General features: G+C 48.6%; 2 protein-coding genes and 2 long non-coding RNA genes across 15 annotated transcripts in view; 1 reads left to right on the forward strand and 3 right to left on the reverse strand.

Moving 5' to 3' along the window:
* Positions 1 to 1,933, reverse strand: part of LOC124417073 — a 47,519-nt gene extending 45,586 nt beyond the window's left edge. For 3 of the 4 annotated variants that reach the window (XR_006930818.1, XR_006930817.1, XR_006930816.1), the window contains exon 1: positions 1 to 1,933. This is a non-coding gene — a long non-coding RNA (uncharacterized LOC124417073). The other variant, XR_006930815.1, reaches the window with a different exon arrangement.
* SCYL3 (SCY1 like pseudokinase 3) lies at positions 1,787 to 15,378 on the forward strand. Of its 6 annotated transcripts, none has more exons than XM_046944371.1 (14): positions 1,787 to 2,051; positions 3,321 to 3,602; positions 4,081 to 4,266; positions 5,226 to 5,339; positions 6,205 to 6,261; positions 6,683 to 6,785; positions 7,348 to 7,459; positions 7,635 to 7,712; positions 8,681 to 8,820; positions 9,465 to 9,652; positions 10,182 to 10,353; positions 12,040 to 12,183; positions 12,789 to 13,507; positions 14,672 to 15,105. In XM_046944371.1, exons 2-14 carry the CDS (start codon positions 3,438 to 3,440, stop codon positions 14,732 to 14,734), a joined length of 2,241 nt encoding a protein of 746 aa, XP_046800327.1. In that variant the 5' UTR covers positions 1,787 to 2,051; positions 3,321 to 3,437; the 3' UTR covers positions 14,735 to 15,105. The 6 variants fall into 6 exon arrangements, with proteins under 6 accessions (XP_046800327.1, NP_001012613.4, XP_046800326.1 ...); NM_001012595.4 differs by lacking the exon at positions 1,787 to 2,051 and adding an exon at positions 2,284 to 2,367 and having other exon boundaries at positions 14,672 to 15,378; XM_046944370.1 differs by lacking the exon at positions 1,787 to 2,051 and adding an exon at positions 2,284 to 2,367 and having other exon boundaries at positions 3,271 to 3,602.
* LOC112532907 lies at positions 8,215 to 9,489 on the reverse strand. Its single transcript, XR_003076483.2, has 2 exons — positions 9,355 to 9,489; positions 8,215 to 8,452 (listed from the first exon to the last, which is right to left on the reverse strand). It is a non-coding gene; the product is annotated as an uncharacterized LOC112532907 (long non-coding RNA).
* The window catches only part of C1orf112 (C1orf112 homolog), a 17,871-nt gene continuing 14,043 nt past the window's right edge, over positions 13,506 to 17,333 (reverse strand). For 2 of the 4 annotated variants that reach the window (XM_015290437.4, XM_046898193.1), the window contains 4 exons: positions 17,121 to 17,225; positions 16,712 to 16,792; positions 16,342 to 16,455; positions 15,427 to 16,043 (listed from right to left, as the gene is read on the reverse strand). In XM_015290437.4, the coding sequence (XP_015145923.2) occupies positions 15,858 to 16,043; positions 16,342 to 16,455; positions 16,712 to 16,792; positions 17,121 to 17,225 (486 nt within the window). In that variant the 3' untranslated portion in view covers positions 15,427 to 15,857. Of the gene's footprint in view, positions 14,286 to 14,929; positions 15,069 to 15,426; positions 16,044 to 16,341; positions 16,456 to 16,711; positions 16,793 to 17,120; positions 17,226 to 17,333 lie in introns of those variants that run through there. The other 2 variants (XM_015290436.4, XM_025153152.3) reach the window with 2 other exon arrangements.

Raw genomic sequence — 17,333 nt, forward strand, 5'->3', positions numbered from 1 at the left:
CCGTAACAGATAGATGCAGGCGTACAGACGATGCTCTCTGTGTGCCACTATCCTGAAAGCAGTTCAAATAGTTCCCTTTTACAGTACTCGCAGCTCATCGTTTTTAAATGGCCGTCATTTGAGTGGATGTGATTTGAATGTGCCCATCTTCTCTTCCACACACCTGGCTCAAACAGCAAACACACCCGGATGAGGGGCTGGCACTACCAGAACAGAAGCCAGCAATCCCTTACGAATGGTGTATACGCTTGGAAGGCCCCGTGGTTGTTCAGTAGGTTTGTATTTGCCTTATACCTTTAAGATCTGATTGTTTTTAAGCCTTGCTTTTGAAAGACGTGCGGGTACCTTTATATGCACTGCTGCTCACCAGGCTTCATTCTGTGTGACTGGAAGTGATTCTAAAATTAGCCCTGGTGTTTCTTACAAGTTTTCAGCCTCCACCCTGCACTGCCTTCACTGGACGTACTGGAGGTAGGTGGAAGAGCAGCCTTGCCAAGATTAACTACTATTTTTAACGTCATTTTCTACACAACTGTTAACTAGTTCAGGTTCAGCTTCTTAGATTTAAGTTCTCTCTAGAAACACCGCCGAAAACGTGAATTAAACTGAGATGTGCTGCTTTTCTTTTCATTGCTCTGAACCTACGCTCCACCTGCCTGGCAGTTGTGCCGTGTTTAGTGGCAGCCTTTCGTGTATTTTATAGCTATAGCTGTGAGAGGGATCTCCCAAGCTTTTCTGGGGGCTGATACCCACACATCAGCAATTTCCAGAAAATCAGCATTAAGTTACTTAAAGCAGCCGCCCTTCTCATGGAATGCGTTTTGAGTGGAGGGGGAGGGAAAAAGAAGTGAGTCCTCAGAGCACGTTCAAACTATCAGTGAAACTCAAGGAGCCTTTAATTGGAAGCCTCGAGGTTAACGAGGAACTGCAGTTGAGCCTCAGCAAATGGGTGGGTGTCTGTAATTGTAATACAGCTGTGGCCACGCTGAGAATAAACGGCGGTGGAAAAAAAAAAATCTCTGGCTGCATTTTTAGTATTCAGTGTTAGGAGTTTATGAGGAAAGAATAAAAGATCAAGTGGTTGTAGCTTTGCTGGCAGCAGCTGAGAGAAGGACATCATTTATCTGCAAGCAGAGCTTGGTAGGAGTTACTGAGCACTTGGTAGCCTGCGGGCAGAGCCTGCTGGCCGAGATGAGAACCAGCTGTGCCACTCTGTTCTCTACGGCAGGACAGAGCCTCGTTTTCTCTTTAATTACGGCTCCTGAGCCAGAAAGGGGAAAAGAGCCGCGACTTTGCAGTCTCTATCGCGTTTCCCGTGGGTGTCAGAGGGAGACCGAAGCGCCTGACCTGCAGGGCGGCTGTGTGCTGACCCGCACTCGGGGCTCGGTCCCGGCGCAGTGCATCCCGCGTAAAGCGGGGCCGCTCCTTTTCCTCCCTTCTCGCCCTGACTGCGATTTGCTCCCCTTTTCCCCCCCCTGCAGCGGGGATCCCTGACCGTCACTGGGCTATCCTTCAGACTCTGCTGCTAAATAACTAATGAGTTCGGCTGTGCGGGTGTGTGAGACGGAGTAAAGTTACCAGTACGGTGAAATAAGCTGTTGAATTTAATCAGCTCGGACCACCATCGCTACAAACCCCCGTCCAGACGAGGTGTGGGTACGGGCGGTGCTGCCGCGCCCCTCACAACGGCGGCGCGAAGCACAGCGCGGTGCCGCAGTAACGGCGCTGATACGCAAACGGCGCGTCAAGAGCCCGGACCTCCCACCGCGCCGCGCTCGCTGCTCTCAGCGCTCCTCCTGCCGTCCAAAATACTCACGTGAAATCTCTCCCCGGAGCCCCTTTACTCCGCAGCGCCGAGAGCAATTAGTTTTAACGGCGTTCCCCGCGTCTGGGAGCTGGCAGTGCGGCGCTGGGGGCGCTGCTGTTCAGCCCCAGCGGAGCGTGTGGGGCTGCGAAGCGCGCGCAGCGGTGCGGCTCTGCCACAGCCCCCCTCCCCCCCCCCTCCTCCGGGACGCGGTCCCCGCAGAGGAAGCCACACGGCTCGGGGTGATGTACGCCATCCCTCCCGGCCCCGAGGAACGCGTCCCAACCCGCGCGGCCTCAGGCAGGGCAAAGCGGAGGAGGAGCCCGCTCGCCCACAACCCAAATGGCCGCCGTGCCCTCGCCCAAGATGGCGGCCGCCCGCTCGGCGGCTCCTCCGGGCCGGCGGGGGGCGCGCGCGGCGCGAGGCGGCGCTCTTCCCGCCCTCCTCGCCTCGCCTCACCTCGCGCCGCTGCCGGAAGCGGAGTCGGCGGCCGCGCCGTGCGGGAGGAAAGCGAGCGGCCGGCGGGGCAGGGGAGGCGGCTCCCTCGGGCCGGCCGGGAGCAGGTGCGGCGGGGTCGGCGCCGCGGGACGGGGTCGGCGCTTCGCGGCGGGCCCGGAACCGCCGCCTCGGGTGCCGGGGGTGCGGGCCCGGCGCCGCCGTCCGCGCGTGGCCGTGTGCGGGCAGAGGGGCGCTCGCTTCCCGGGGCTGCGCGGCTGTCGCCCCGCTGAGCGCGGCTCTGCTTAACTTCGTCCCGCAGGACGCGCGTCGTCGTTACGCGGTGCGGTTGTGTGGCTGAGAGTTCGCGTCAGCCTCGGAAGCTCCCGGTCGGTGTCGGGCGCACCATCTTTGTTCTGCCGCAGCTCCGGATGGGCGCCCGCAGCTGTGCGGGGAGGAGCGGGGTTGCGCTGTGCGGGCTGAGCGCGCAGCCGAGCGCCGCTCTGCGGTGTGGGGGCGGTGGGGGCCCTTCCTGGGCCTGCGGGTCACAGGGAAGGCCTTCGCACACCCGTCCGGGCTGTGCTGTCTCCCTTCTGCTCGCCTGTGGCGCTCGGAAGCTGTGACCCCGAGTTCTGTAGCTGTCCTAACGTTCACACGACGGGAATGGGTGCGGATGTGGTGATCTCAGTGGTTCCAACCTGAGTGGTTCTGTGGCCGTGCGCCCACCTGGTGCCGTGCGGCAGCTGAAGCCCTGTTCCATCACTTAGAAGCCGTAGAGCTTTCTGGTTCCCATAGCAAATGTGTCCCTGAGGCTCCTTCCTGCCAGCACGGAGCCCAATGGGAGCTGTGCCTGCTGCTGTGCCTGCTGCTGTGCCTGCTGCTGGCTGCAGAGCCGGGGCTGGCAGGTGAGATGGGGAGGTGAGGCATTGAGCAAAGGGCTGTGCAGTTGGTAAAGCTTGTATTTAATAAAGACATGAGATCGTATCGTGTTGAGTATAGGAGGCTTGTTTTCTTTTTGGCTGTTGGTTTAGATAACCGACTGATGGGATGAGGTTCTTCATGGCTGTCTCGTGCTTTGCAGAAAATGCTCTGCAAGTGAGCTGGATGGTGCCTGCCTCCCCCTGAAAAACTCTGCCTCCACCCAAAGAGCCATTTGTCACCAAGAGGGAACCTCTCCAGCGGCCCGACTCGGCGAGTGATGGGCTCGGAGAACAGTGCTTTAAAGAGCTACACGCTGGAAGAGCCGCCATTCACGCTGCCAACCGGACACACCATTTATCCAGCTGTGCTGCAGGATGGCAGACTCGCTTCTGTCTTCGTGTACAAGCAGGAGAACGAGGACATGGTTAACAAGGCTGCCAAGGTACTGCAGCGGGCGTGCTGGGAAAGACTTGTCAGGGCTGTGCTTCTTCTTGGAGAGGTGGGAGGTGGTTAATGAGGGCCAAAGCCTCTGGGGTGAGGGAAGGAGAAGTGGTCAGGGCTGTCCCTGGCCATGTGGTAGAGAAGAAGGGGATCAGCAGCTGTAAAGCTCTTCCTGCACTGCACAGTGGTGACGGGCAGTGTTCAGATAACAACGCCTGCAGGCGTTCTCAGAGAGTGCTCATCTCTTCCTCCACATCTAAAAATCAGAGAGTCTCTCTTAGGCAGACTCAAAGTATTGTATTTATTCTTCTGTGTAAGTGTCCAGGTTGTGCTATGAAGCACTTTGCAACGAGCCAGTGTGCTGGCTGCTCGGTGAGGAGCAGGGGTGGCTGTCTAGATTCAAGCAGGAAATGTGGCTAAGCTCTGCGGCTGTCAGAGATGACTGGGTGAGATGTAACAGATGTTTCTGTTTCTGGAAGCACCTGAAAACCTTGCGCCACCCATGCCTTCTGCGCTTCCTCTCTTGCACTGTGGAAGCTAATGGGATCCACCTGGTTACTGAACGTGTGAAGCCTTTGGAGACAGTCCTGGAGACACTTTCTTCTGCAGAGATCTGCGCAGGGATCTACGACGTGCTGCTGGCACTCACTTTCCTCCATGACAGGGTAGGTACCAGCAGCATCAGGCTTTGGTGGGAGCGAGAAGTGTGGCAGGGGAGTGCTGTAACTGGGCTTGCCTGGATGACTCTCATTCCTAATTCCTTGCAAACACGCTCACCCGCTGTAGCAGAAATGCTGAGTCACAGCCTGAAGCAGTGATTGAGCACCTGGTGGGAAGGCAGGGCCAACCCAGGGGAGCTCAGGTGTATGCAATGTACCTGAGTGACCAGAAGGGATGGAGCCAGGATTTGCCCCTTCCCAGACCTCATTTAAGGGTTGGCAGTGGAGGTGAGGATATTTTGCTAGATATCCTTGCCTGAGGCCTTCCGAAGGTAAGCAGATTCCTTCCTTTGTTTCTATATCCATGACTGCTGCACTTGAGCTCTTCCTCACTTGCAGCAGCCTGGGGCTCTGCTACCCCGCTGTTGCTGCTGTGTTTTCCATCACACTGTAGCATTACGCCTGCATTTCACAGTTCTTTCAGGCTGAAACTGCTGAAATCGTTGTCTGCTTTTTAGAAGGAAGGGTAATTGGAAGCAGGATGGCTTTAGGAAGTAAGGTTTGTAAATGCAGAGCTGCTTGCAGTGCTTCGCGCTTATGGAGGGGGGTTGCTCAGGCATTGTGTTTATTTACAGCTGTTGCCACGTGTCAGAGATTGGTGTCGCTGCTCCCCTGTTCTGGCACTGTGTTTGTCTATGTCTGAATGTACATTCCAGCTCAGTCTGGAGCTTTTGAGCTTATTCATAGTTGGAGGTTTTCTTTGGATTTACAGTTGCGCTGTAGGGGCTGTCACAGTTGGAGCTTTGTGTGCTCTAAAAACCCAGCGCTTTGGTGTGATATTTGCTGGTCACCTACAAAATCCCAAAGGGTGCGTAGAAGTGCGTGCTTTTTGGCAGCTTTTCTTCAGTTCCTCGTTAGCTCTAATTAAGATCTCGCATCTTATGTCATTCTTTCTTATGTTTTAGGGAAACCTAACTCATAACAACGTCTGTTTATCGTCTGTGTTTGTAAGCGAGGACGGGCACTGGAAACTGGGAGGAATGGAAACAGTCTGTAACTTTAGTGAAGCCACCCCGGAGGTAAGAGCCGAGCAGAGCACACCCCTGCAGTGCCTGGGAGGGGGATCCTGGCCTGCCAGCATTGGGAAGGCTCACGTTCTGGAGCTTCCAGCTCCAGGAACGCTACAGCTATACATGTCATCTACGTAAACTGAAACTAATTCCCACTAGCCCCGGATCAGCTGCTTTTCTAAGGGGGACAGCTGGCTGGAGGGTAGGTGAGGACTGGAGAGAGGGAGAGCTCTTGTTCCTGTGGGCTGACAAAGAAAAAAAAGCATAGAGCAGGAAGACCCAAGTTGAAATAAATCAATAAGAAGAATAATTTAAATGACTTCAGCTTTTGCTGTTGGCATCTTTATTGCTTTTACCGGTCTTGGCAGAAAGATTCCTGGTTTGATTTCTGCTGCATGCTGTGCAGCCATTGCTGCAGCCTGGCACTGTGCACTGTGTTGTTTTTTCTCCTGGTGTCCACGAATCCTTTACGAACTGTGCGATGTCCCTCTCGTATCACCTTTCAGAAGGGATCAGTCGGATGCACAGCTGGTGTAGTGGTGCACAGCAATGCAAAGAGCCCAGCAGTGAAATCTGACTGGTAAAGGTCATGAAACCCTATCCCCATCCAGATGGATCATGGATGACGGGAGCTAAGACATAAAGGGATCGGTTGGCTGTGGTGCCTTGAAGTTGCTTTCTGTCAGCCTGGTGCTTCACACCTGGTGCACTCCTAGCACTTCTCATCTGTGCAGAGCACAGCACAGCCTGCCCTGGCTGCCAGCTGAAGGAGCAGGGGCACGCGTTAGTCCTGGCCTGTGGGGAGAGCTCACCCATGCTGCTTGGCCCAGATGGGCCCCGGAGGCAGCTCACGTCTCCCCTCTTCCCTTTCCAGTTCCTCTGTCATGTCAAATCAGTGCGAGACCAGTCGTGCATCCCATGTGAGGAGATGGTAAGTGTCCTGCCTTCATGGAGGAACTTGTTGCTGCTGACAAATGACAGTACCATATTCAGAAAATAGTTTTCATTCACACACTTTGTTTCCTTATGCCTGAATGGGAGGAAGTGGCTGCTGGATAATAGCTGAGGTTTGTTTTCCTATCCCTGGTTATGCTGAAAGTTGTTGACTTGTAATTGCAGCACGTGCTCAGGGGGGAATTGTTACACCGTGATGCCATTGCTCCTTTGGGTTTTAAATTCCTTGGTGGAGGTTGTTTTTGCAAAATGCTCTGCTTATTGGGTATCTGGTGGAGCTTTGGAGCTAAAAAAGAATTGGAGTTGGGGAGGGGGGGGAGGAACGGAGGTCTCTGGCAAGTATTTTGTGAACTCCTGCTTTGCTGAACTTGGTTTTTGGTTTTGTCTTTTGTTTTCAGTCTGTAGATTTCAAAATTCTGCCCAGCAGCTGTGGGCATGCAAGGGATGCCTACGCCTTTGGAGCCATGGTTGAAAATCTCCTGACAGCTCTAAATGATCAGGGTGAGCAATGACACGTGTTTGTTTGCAACGTGTGGACCTGTGCAGCTTATCCCTTGTGTGTGTCAACTGATGCAACTCTTGTTGCAGTTGACACGTGTGCTACAGGTTTAGTGGCCGTCACTGTTCTTGGTATTTGCTTGGTTAAAATCCAAACCTCAGCATCTCCTTTATTCCCATTTACCTGTATTTGAATGTGGTCAGACAGCACAAGTGCTCCCAAATCTGTTCTGTAGCAGTCAGAGATTTGCAGGGCTTTGCTCCCACCGGAAACTTCACTGAGTGTTTAGGGACGTGGATACGTGGCACATGGGTGCTGTGTTCCACAGCTGAGCAGGGGGCAGGAAGCTTCTCAGAGGACAGTAACGCTCCTCGGTGCCCTGATAGACCAGCAGCATAGGGAGAAAGATGGAGGTGCTGTTCTCTCTTCCTTTGGGAGCAAATATGAGTCATTTTGCTATCAAACAGATTCTAAAAGTAAGTTTTCAGGAGGGGTGGAGGACTCCTGAGCATAGCTTATCCAGTGGTGGGAGAGAAATCTAATTGTAGGTGCTCTGGCTTTCAGTTTCAGCAGATATTCTCTCCAGCTTTCAGCAAACCCTGCACTGTACGCTGCTGAATCCAGATCCAAAGTGTCGTCCACCGCTGTCCAGCTTACTGTCTCACGAATTCTTCAGGTAAGGAAAGAAATATCTTGCCTGTTGGGACTTGATCCCTACCTATTGCAGGGCTCTTTGTTGAAGAGAGCCCTTAAATTAAGAAAGCATTATCAGCCTTCCAGCTGAGGTGCTGATTTAGCACTGGTGACAGTAGTGACAATCTACTTTTTTTTGTTGTTGTTGTTTTGCTTAGGAATGATTTTCTGGAAGTTGTGAACTTTCTGAAGACCTTAACACTAAAATCTGAGGAGGAGAAAACTGAATTTTTCAAGTAGGTGAAGGGAACTGTAATCTGGAAGCTTCTTATTTCAGAAACGCTTCTGTCACATGGGCATCAGGCAGAGCTGGAAAGACTAGTTGCCAGGGAAGTGGTTCTTTGGGAGCCAGACCTTGATTGCTTTGGCAGAACATTGTTTGCTCTGTAATGTTATTTGTATTTTCCTTCGCTTCTTTCAGCAGCACTATCCCATCTCCCACTGCACAATGGTAATCATTTGGAAAGTGCATTCATCTGCTGTAGTGCCACTCGGGGAGGGAGCGTGGTGTAACAATCTTGTCTGCTCCAAGTGGTGATCAGCCTGTCCTCTGGCTCCGTGCTGAGCTGCCCCAGGGTCCTGCTGCTTTACACAAAGGCTATCTGCCCAGTTTCGCAGTCTAAGATATCAGAAAACTTGTTTCAGTGTAGTGGAAGACAAGGATTTTTCCCTCAACTAATTATTAGAAGTAGCTTTATTTTGAGTATGACTTTGTTAAAAAGTGAAATGTAGACACGGTGAAGGCTGAAGCTTTATTTCATTGAGGCAGATCTTGGGAAAATGATAATGAGAATTTCGGATAAGACGTATCAAGTGAATTAATCTTGTGGTCCCAGCCTTGTGTGGGCAAAGCTGTTGTCTGTAATGGATACCCAGGCAGCAGAAGTGCAGCATCTGCAGGAAATCCTATCGTCATATCCTCCAGATTCTTTTTTCCTCTAAGAGAAGCTTCCATTTAGTCATGGCATTACCTGGCCTGAGAAGGGGAGAAGCTGAGTTTTTCTTTCATGCTCTGCTGGCTGCCTCTAAAATGCATTAACTGGATGTGGTTTCAGTATGGGATGCCCTTAATTACAAGGGAAACTTTCCTTATGTAGTAGCTAATGTAGCAGACCCTAAAAAGAGGGGAAGGCAGTACAAAGGGAAATGGTTGTAAATGCATGAGAGGCCACTTTGGTACCAATTGCTCTCTCTTGGAACACAGGTTCCTGCTGGACAGGGTGGCTGGCTTGTCAGAGGAGCTGATAGCATCTCGGCTTGTGCCTCTTCTACTCAACCAGCTTGTGTTTGCAGAACCTGTAGCTGTCAAGAGTTTTCTTCCTCATCTGCTGGGGCCAAAGAAAGGTAACCTTTAAATGCTTCCTTCAAAGTTATTACTGACAGTTTTGGAATTAATTCAGTGAATCACGAAGTAGTGTTTGTTTAACCATAACAGATCCTCTAATGTACGGAACTGGAGAGGAGAGTTGTGTGAGCTTCTCCACTTGAAGTGCTTTTCCCCTGCTTTGCTGATGCTGGGTGAGAATTACAAATCGCCCAGGCTTTTTCTTATGCTTCAGTGTCACCCCACCTGCCCAGTGAGCCACTGAGAGCCTGGGGGGTTCACCCCTGCACTGATTCTCTTCTGTCATCTCTAAGGAGGGTGTTCAGCATGTCTTGCTGGATCTCCAGCAACCTCTGGCCCTGCTGCTTGCTTCCCCTCTCTTACAGTTTTACCTAAATAACTGCTGGTATTTCAGGCAAGCAATACCTCCTGTGACTGCTGCTGAGCTTTCAGAGCTATTGCTGTCGGGTGAAAGATGCTGGCAGTGCTGTCTCTCCTCCCCCCATTTTTGACATCCCAAGCCAGCTGTGTTGGCAGCTGACAAAGACTCAGACCTGGCATTGGAGTGACACTGCAGATTTCAGCTGTGATAGTCTCTCACTGAATAGTTTTTGGAAGAGGTGCCTGTGGTTTTCAAAGCAGTCTTTTCCCATCTCTTCTCTAGAGCAAACTGGAGAAAGCCAGACCAACTGCCTCCTGTCGCCAGCCTTGTTCCAGACTCACGTGATTCCTGTGCTGCTGAAGCTCTTTGAGGTTCACGAGGAGCACGTGCGGATGGTGCTGCTGTCTCACATCCATGCCTATGCAGAACTGTTCTCTCGGGAAGAGTTGAAAAACATCATATTGCCACAGGTTAAGGATGGGAAAGTAATACATGGTGCATATCCAAGTATACGGGATTTCTGCTGCTATATTGGCTCTTAGTTCAAAACTTAAGTTCTCACAGCACTGGCAGCAAAGTGTCCAGCCTCCTTTTACACAGGCCCTAAGTGTGACACTCCACCCTGATCTGGAGTGCTGTTTCTGTTAAACCCCATGCCTTCTGACAAATCCACTGCTTGTGCTGATTGGTACCTATCAGCTTGGACTGCAGCCTCACCACAAGAGATGGCGTTTCTGTTTCACAGAACACTACAGCTGTCAGCAGGGAGCGATCAGTCTGAGCTCTCCAAATGCTAGGATTGTGTACTCTTTAGCTTCTGCACAAAGTGGAAGGCTGATATTCTGGTATAGAATAATGTCCAAAATCCACTAAGAGCTTTGGGAGATCTTCAGAATTGAAAAGTGCTGCAAATATAACATGTACAGAGGGGGGGGGGGGGGGAAAACAAGTGGGAAAACAGAATTTTCTGCTCTTGATAACGTTGTCCTATTCTTGTAGGTATTGCTGGGCCTTCGAGACACCAGTGACTCCATTGTGGCAATAACGCTGCACAGCTTAGCAGTTCTTGTCTCCCTGCTTGGACCTGAAGTGGTTGTAGGTGGTGAAAGAACAAAGATTTTCAAAAGCTCTGCACCAAGTTTCATGAAAACTGCTGATTTCTCCCCAGAAGGTGAGTGGGTGATGTGGTTTTAGTGCTCTTGGGATTCATGCTCATTCTGTCCATGCAGCACAGGTAGAATTTCTTGCTTGAATAATCTTTTTATGTTTGGTTAATTGAAGAAAACCTAATTTGCCCCTAAACTTCAAAGAAATATGTGCAAAGGAAGTTATGTTAAAGTGCAGTTGTCTTTAGTGGAAAAGCTGTACTGTCCTCCTGTGAGACTTACATACCTACATCCAAGTAGTTGTTTAATATTTCCTCAGCCCTTTGTGTTTTTAAAAGCAATAAATTTCATCCTCTTCCCCCCCAATTTCTGTTTGTAGATTGGAAAAGAAATACAAACTTCCCTATTCTCTCAGCTCTCTGGAGGCTTTTCACCTAATCCAAATGAAGAAAGTGGTCCCCACACCTGCTAGATAACTTGGAACCAAGTGTACTAAGGGAAAACTTTTATGCATGTTGAAATAAGAATACCTGTATCTGGAGGGAAGAATCAGCATTTGCTCTATTTTAGACATAAAGCATAGGTACCAAGTGAAATGCATGATAGAGATCTTCTTTTTTTCAGTGTAAATGTTTTTGTCCTGCTTGTGTGTACTGATAACTACCACCCCTCATTAAAACCTGTGGATGGTTCATTGCAGTGGTTTTTTGTTATTCTAGTAGGCTGTAGTAAATAAAAACCTTCATCTTGCATGCTAAGAACAGGTGTATTTTTCAGAATATATGTAAAATTGGACCCGATTTAACTGTTGATGGGGCAGGGGCTGAGAACCAACCCTTTGTTCTCAACAGGGAGTGACAATGTACAAAAAGGAGTACTAGATGCTGAATGGATGATGCTTAATGAGATGTTTGCCTTAAGCTCCTGAAAGGATGTACCCTTTATGGAGGGCTCGTGTGTTGTGTATCACTTGCAGTCCTTTCCAGTGCTGTGAGCTGTGCAGGCACTGCCTTGCCTCAGCAGGTGCAGCTGGCTGGCATCACACAGCATCAGGTGGAGGCAGCAGTGGCCCAAGCCCATCTATTCCATCTTTGAAGGGGTGGGAGCAGGGGCTTACACAGCTGAAGCTAGTGCATCAGTGACAGTATGCTACAACCCCCCCCCCAATGAACTGGCACCAGATGCTTGCCACGTTGTTCCCGCTGGCCTAGGGGAAACAAGCCTGCCTCATGCAGCTTCAGTGTGCAGCCTTTAACTGCTTACCATCCTACCTCACCTTGTGTGCATTATACAATTGAGGCTGTCATACAGCCTTTAGGATAGAGCTGCTTTACACGTGCCCCAGCATAGAAGAGAGTCTGTGCAATGGCATTAGTCACAATTCAAAGCATGTCACTGCTGTGCTTTTGTATGAGGCAGATCAGGAGATGGGTGTTGCTATGCATCCAACTGGATCCAGCATTTTTTAAGCATCTAATTCAGATCACGTTGTTTGTTCACTGTGTAGATCTTGATAGAACAGAGCAGCAAAAACTGACCCATTTACAGTTGCCTGAACTTTGTGCTGACAAGAGCTGCAGGAAGAGTAGTTTTGTTATGTACAGATCAAGAGGTGCAGTTTCTTGTGTTGCGATGCCAGTCTTTGGTATTGCTTATCTCTGTAGTAAATAAAACTCCAATGCCATGGGCAGTTTCAACTGAGACTGCCAACACACGTATTGGATTTAATGGCCTTTCTTCTATCCCTGCAGACTCACCCACTCGTACTGTAAGCAATCAGAGACATCAGACCTCTCAGCCTTTGAAGAACAATTCCAGCGTGCTCCCTATCTCTGGAAATGCCATTGTCAAGAAGCATTCTGTGCAACAAGACAATCCACTGGCTTTAAATACAGGTAAAACTTTGACCTGCCTCTTCCTTTTTAAAAACCCAAGTGTCCTACAAATGAAAAGGTGTTTGAGAAATGTAAATGCTGCCCATGTGCTGTTCTGAAAGAGATTCAGAGATCCAAGGAAGGTAATAGTGAAGGAAAGAGCATGTGACCCTTGACTTCCTAGGGAATAGTTATTTGGGAGTCTGATATTTACACGCATTGCTGCTTGGCCAGCTTTGAATTTCTGTGTTTCCACCTCTCCACAACATGGTTGATACCCTCCTGCAGACTGTTGCCTCTGTGATTACTTGTAGGTCAGCTCATTCTCTGACCTCAGAAGCTGACCATTTGCTTTCATGGCCTTTTTTCAGTCCTCTAATGGTCTTTTCTCAGTCACTTAATGATGTCTGCCAGCTGCCAGTTTTTAATGCCTCCCACTTTGCAGACAGGAAGATGGTTGTGCTTTCTACTTTGAGAAGAGCTCAGCACTGAAACATCTTTGCAATTGCCATTACTTTCTGAACTGGCAAATGGTTTATGTCCATGCCAGGTGCCACTGGTGATGTCAACTTGGTCACCACACTTGCCTTTCTGAAATGAATATATAACACCTTTATGCTCCACAGGTGAGCAAGCCACTCAGCTCCCCCTGAATGGAGTTCTTGGGAGCAGCAGGAGCTCTTTGACTACCTCCGAAAAGCCAGCAGAGGAGTGGCCAGACTGGAGTGAGCCAGAGGAGACAGAGAATGAGAAAACTGTGAACATCCAAATTCAGCCCCAAAAGCCACAGGGCAGCATGGGACCTTATTTTGTTGAACGTGATGTAGATGAGAAGCCTTGGGATGACTTTGAGCCCAGCAGCCCTCATACTGACCTGACCTCAGGAAACTGCCTCACTGTGACACAAGCTGATGCAGCTGAAATGCAGAGGACTCTACCGGGTACCCATCAACAGAGCAAGGAATTGGAAAGCCTCAAAGTGAGTCCCTCAACAAAGTCCTCCCCTGGGAACAGCTGGAACAATGACAAATGGGACCACCGAGGACAACTAGGAAAAACTGTGCTGCCCAAACAGACCTTAGAGGAAAGATTGAAGTCTTCATTGGAGTCTGGCCTAGGAGAAGAATTCACCATCAAAGTGAAGAGGAAACCAGTGCAGGATCCTGAGCTGGACTGGTTTGCTGACATGACACCAGACATTAAACCTTCTTCAGCAGTCTTAATTTTACCTGAAGCAAGGACAGAAGCAGTTGTTCCCAGTCACTCTGGTGCAGTATCCAGCAGAGAAGGTGCCTCCCAGAATGCGCTGTTTTCATCCAAATTTGCAGCAGTTGATGTTATTGAGGTAAGAGTCTATAGACAGCGGGGTTCAAACGAATGCACATTTGAGAGGATTCTGAAGCACATACATTGTACACTATACTGTTGTGGCAGCAGCAGGCTCCCTAGTCAGATAGCTGATAGCCTGAGGAAGTATCAGCAACGCATGGCTGTACAGTTGAGTCTCTGCCTATGAATACAAGATACTGATTTCTGGATGATGCATCTTATCAGGCACGAGGTAATTCCATGGGCTACTACAGCAGCAAGGCAGCCATGTTAAGAAACAGTAAGGAAATGGATTTAACTTAGAATTCCTTAATCAATGACTTTAGGCGTATACAACTCCTTTTAGGAGCCTTGTTTTCAGGAAGGATGAAGTGAGGCATTTCTCCCATTCACAGAACCATGAGGCAGTTTTATAAACTGCCTTTTAGGGTAAGCAGATAAATCCATCTATCCCCAGCTCTAGGGCTCCACAGACTGCTTCTGTTTGCTAGGGAGGGTGGTAGCTTTCCAACTGAACACGTACCTCCATTAGGGAATAGATTTTGACTTCAAGTTGTTTTGCTAATTTAGCCTCAGGAGAGTTAGCACAGTGGTAGCATGAGAAGAGCCTTACGTCTACATGGAGGTTGTTTACAACATTTGAAAATGAGAGACTTGATTTTTTTAGATGCACTGCTGTGATATCTACCTCATTTCATGGGATCCACTTACTGTAGTGCAGACAACGCTCTTGGGGTAGCTGAGAGTGAGATCAAAGTCAGAGTGCTAGAGTACAGCAGGACAACAGCTGTTTCCTAGGAGGAAGGGCAAGAAGTCTATTTTATAGCATCCTGTTCTTAACAAGAAGTGGTTTTGATAGAAACAAAGCTTGATTTAAATTTAGGAGGAAAGCATAAGAAACTCCTTGTATTTAAAGTGTTTCCTTTTCCAGTTAGAAGTCCTTGAAGATGAAAAGGTGTAAATTCCAGTGCTTTGTTTTTGGTTTTATGAGGGGCTTTCTGTAATAAAGCCCAGGTGCTCAAAGGGGCAAGGAAGAGGGTGCCTTTCTCTTCAAGCATTGTGAAAGATGTCTTGCTCTGCCAACACAAGTCAGCCTGGGTATTGCCTGGCTCCTATAGCTGCATTAAGAACAGAAGTACAGTGTGTGTGCCTTAATGTTGATCATTTTACATGATTCTAGGCTGAAGCTGGAGGCTGGGGTGAAGAAGAGGAGTTGAACTGGGAAGATGATGCTAACTGGTAATGGGACTGAAAGAGACAAAGGCGGTTTATGCTGTGTTGGAATCTGTAAGAGAAGTCGCTGCTTCTACAATATAACAGCTAAGTACCTCAGCACTGCTTTTGTGAAAAGGCAGGCACTTGCTGCTGCAGCCAGCAAAATCCCAGGGGGCCCACTCCCTTCTAATGGATGCTCCTTCCCAGTCTGTGCCAAAAAAAACGCAGGGGAGTGAGGCCTGCGCTGAAGCAATAGGCCCAGCTGTGGTGTGTGCCACTGCTACTGGAGAGAGGAACAGCAGGATAGGTGCGTTGGTGCTGATGGAGGCTGAATGGTGGCGCAAGCAAAACTCATCTCTGCTCTGAAAAACTGATGACAATAAATGAAAATTACTTTGAGTTACCTGTTCGTTGGGCTTGTTATTTTTGTTGCTTTTCTTTTTTGCTGGAAAGAAAGCCCTTAGAAATTGATCCTTGTAACATTTTAGCTGTAAGATGATTTTAAAATGAATCTGTACAACATATTTATTTGTGTTTCTAAAGCTCTTTCCGTGGATTGCATAAAAGGTGCTAGGAAATGCACGGTGAAGGACTGTTCAACTCAAAACCATTTAAGCACCATATTCATTCTGCTCTTAACTGTGATGAATAAAGATTATTTTTAAAAGATGACCCTAGTCTGGAGTGGAAGCAGCAGTGTTCAGAGAACAGTACAGAGCCTTAAGTTGTTATTTTCAAGTGTATTTTAAAATGAATGCGAAACACCTTCTGCTCCCCCCCGTGTGACAGGAACAACGGTAACTGTTACTTTCACAACAGATTCAAATGTATCAGTATTTAAAACAATTTCATGAAACGTTTATCATCATACCAGAGCTTAAAACAAGTAAGCTGTACAGTGGCAGTGTACAAAAGGACAGCTCAGAGACACAGTAGTGTCCATTAAAGCATACCACTCATCCAGAGAGTTAATATGAAAGACGGACCTCGGTTCATTGGGGGATATTAACCAAGACTTAAGCAGTGCAGCAGAGAATCACCTCATGTCACAGTTCTTTTTCTTCTCCAGCAGCCATGCTACAAACAAGGCATCAGTTCTCTCACAGCAGAGAGCTGAAATGTTTCACCATCTCTCAAACCACATTACGACCTTACCGTACACTGTCTCTGAGGATGGTTATAGCTGTGTGTAGAGCCTCCAGTTTCGCTGCAACCCATGCAGGGGGTGACCCTTTCTGCAGCAGCAGCTTCACAGCCTCCACTGCCCCCTCCATTGTGCCTACTGCTGACTTGTACTGCTCCTCAGACGGGGGGTGACACGCTCGTTTTGCCAGAGGCTGCAGATTTAAGTAAGCATTAGACATTGCTAATCCCTTATAGAGCTGATCAGTACCCACCCAAATGCAACCCTCAGAGGGTGGAAAGCTGTATGGGACTCCCTTGTCTCATGAGAGTTCTTTCTGGCTGACAGGCAAACAGAGCATTCAGCTGTAATACCGAGGTCTGGGACTGCACACAACCCTTTGTTCCTAAAACATGGAGTGCAGCAAAGGCTGACTTGAACCTCGTTAGATATTGCCCCAAAATTGCAGAAACCTACAATAGAGCCAAACCAGTTTAAAGAAGTGCACATACCTCTCCTGTTGACTCCAGTTCTCTAGCCATTTTCAGAAAATGTGCATCACAGGTAATCCTTTCTTGTTTCAGGCGTTCTATGCGTGCTTCTGTTGTCTCTTCACCTTGCTTTACCTAGGGAGAAAGCCACAGGAGAGGTAACAAACCAGAAGTCATTACCAGCCTGCAGTGGTTCTAATAAGTACCAGAACAATTAAGGAGGTAATCTGAACACATGAGTTTACAGAAGCTGATCCAAGAAAAAAGAAAGAAGGAAATAACGCAGTGTGATGAAATCACTGTCTACATGCGTGGCAGTGAAGCCAGGCTCATATATCATGGATATGTGCAACATCAACTAAGAAAGCAGTAAACTGATTCAACAACGTACCTTAGCCATAAAATTAACAACTTTATTCTTAATTTCTTCAGAATTAAGGCACTGAGGAACAACATCTTCATGGATTGTTTCCTGTCAGAAATGTGGGTAACAAATCTTCAGTACATTTCACATTAACAAAGAAATAGACAAAGAAAAATGTTTCTGTGACAATCTCAGAAGAATTCTCTGGTGACGAAGTATTCTAAACAACCTTCTTTGTTGCAACCAATCTAAGCTGCCAACATTCCATTCACTTCTAGCTCCTGAAATCACAGGTAGCTGTATTAGGAGTTTGACTTACATGCAATAGCATTTGTAACTAAGATCCAGCATTTTCAGTGAAGAGCAGCAAATGTTTAAGATGGAATAACCCCTGTATGACCAAAGCTATGTACATCCAGAGTTCTGCTGTGCTTACCTCTGCAAAGTGTCTGAATGCCTCCAGCGCGCGCTGATGAATCAACCAGGTTTGGTCAGCTAGCAGAGAAGCAAACGAACATGACAGCTGGGGTACAACCTGCCTCTGGAAAAGGACCAAATATCTATCAGTTACCAGGAGCTAGTTATATCTTACCAGCGTGATTTGTTTATTGAAGGATTGGTCTAAGCTCAAGGCACAGGTTCATGAGAT

This window comes from Gallus gallus, chromosome 8, assembly GCF_016699485.2.
Source record: "Gallus gallus isolate bGalGal1 chromosome 8, bGalGal1.mat.broiler.GRCg7b, whole genome shotgun sequence".
Taxonomy (NCBI): Eukaryota; Metazoa; Chordata; class Aves; order Galliformes; family Phasianidae; genus Gallus; species Gallus gallus.

Bases quoted from the DNA above. Each gene is read 5' to 3' on its own strand.
- SCYL3 (XM_046944371.1), top strand. From the start codon at position 3,438: ATGGGCTCGGAGAACAGTGCTTTAAAGAGCTACACGCTGGAAGAGCCG. The intron at 7,713-8,680 runs GTAGGTGAAGGG...CTTGGAACACAG, and splicing joins GAGAAAACTGAATTTTTCAA to GTTCCTGCTGGACAGGGTGG. The intron at 9,653-10,181 runs GTTAAGGATGGG...CTATTCTTGTAG, and splicing joins AAAACATCATATTGCCACAG to GTATTGCTGGGCCTTCGAGA.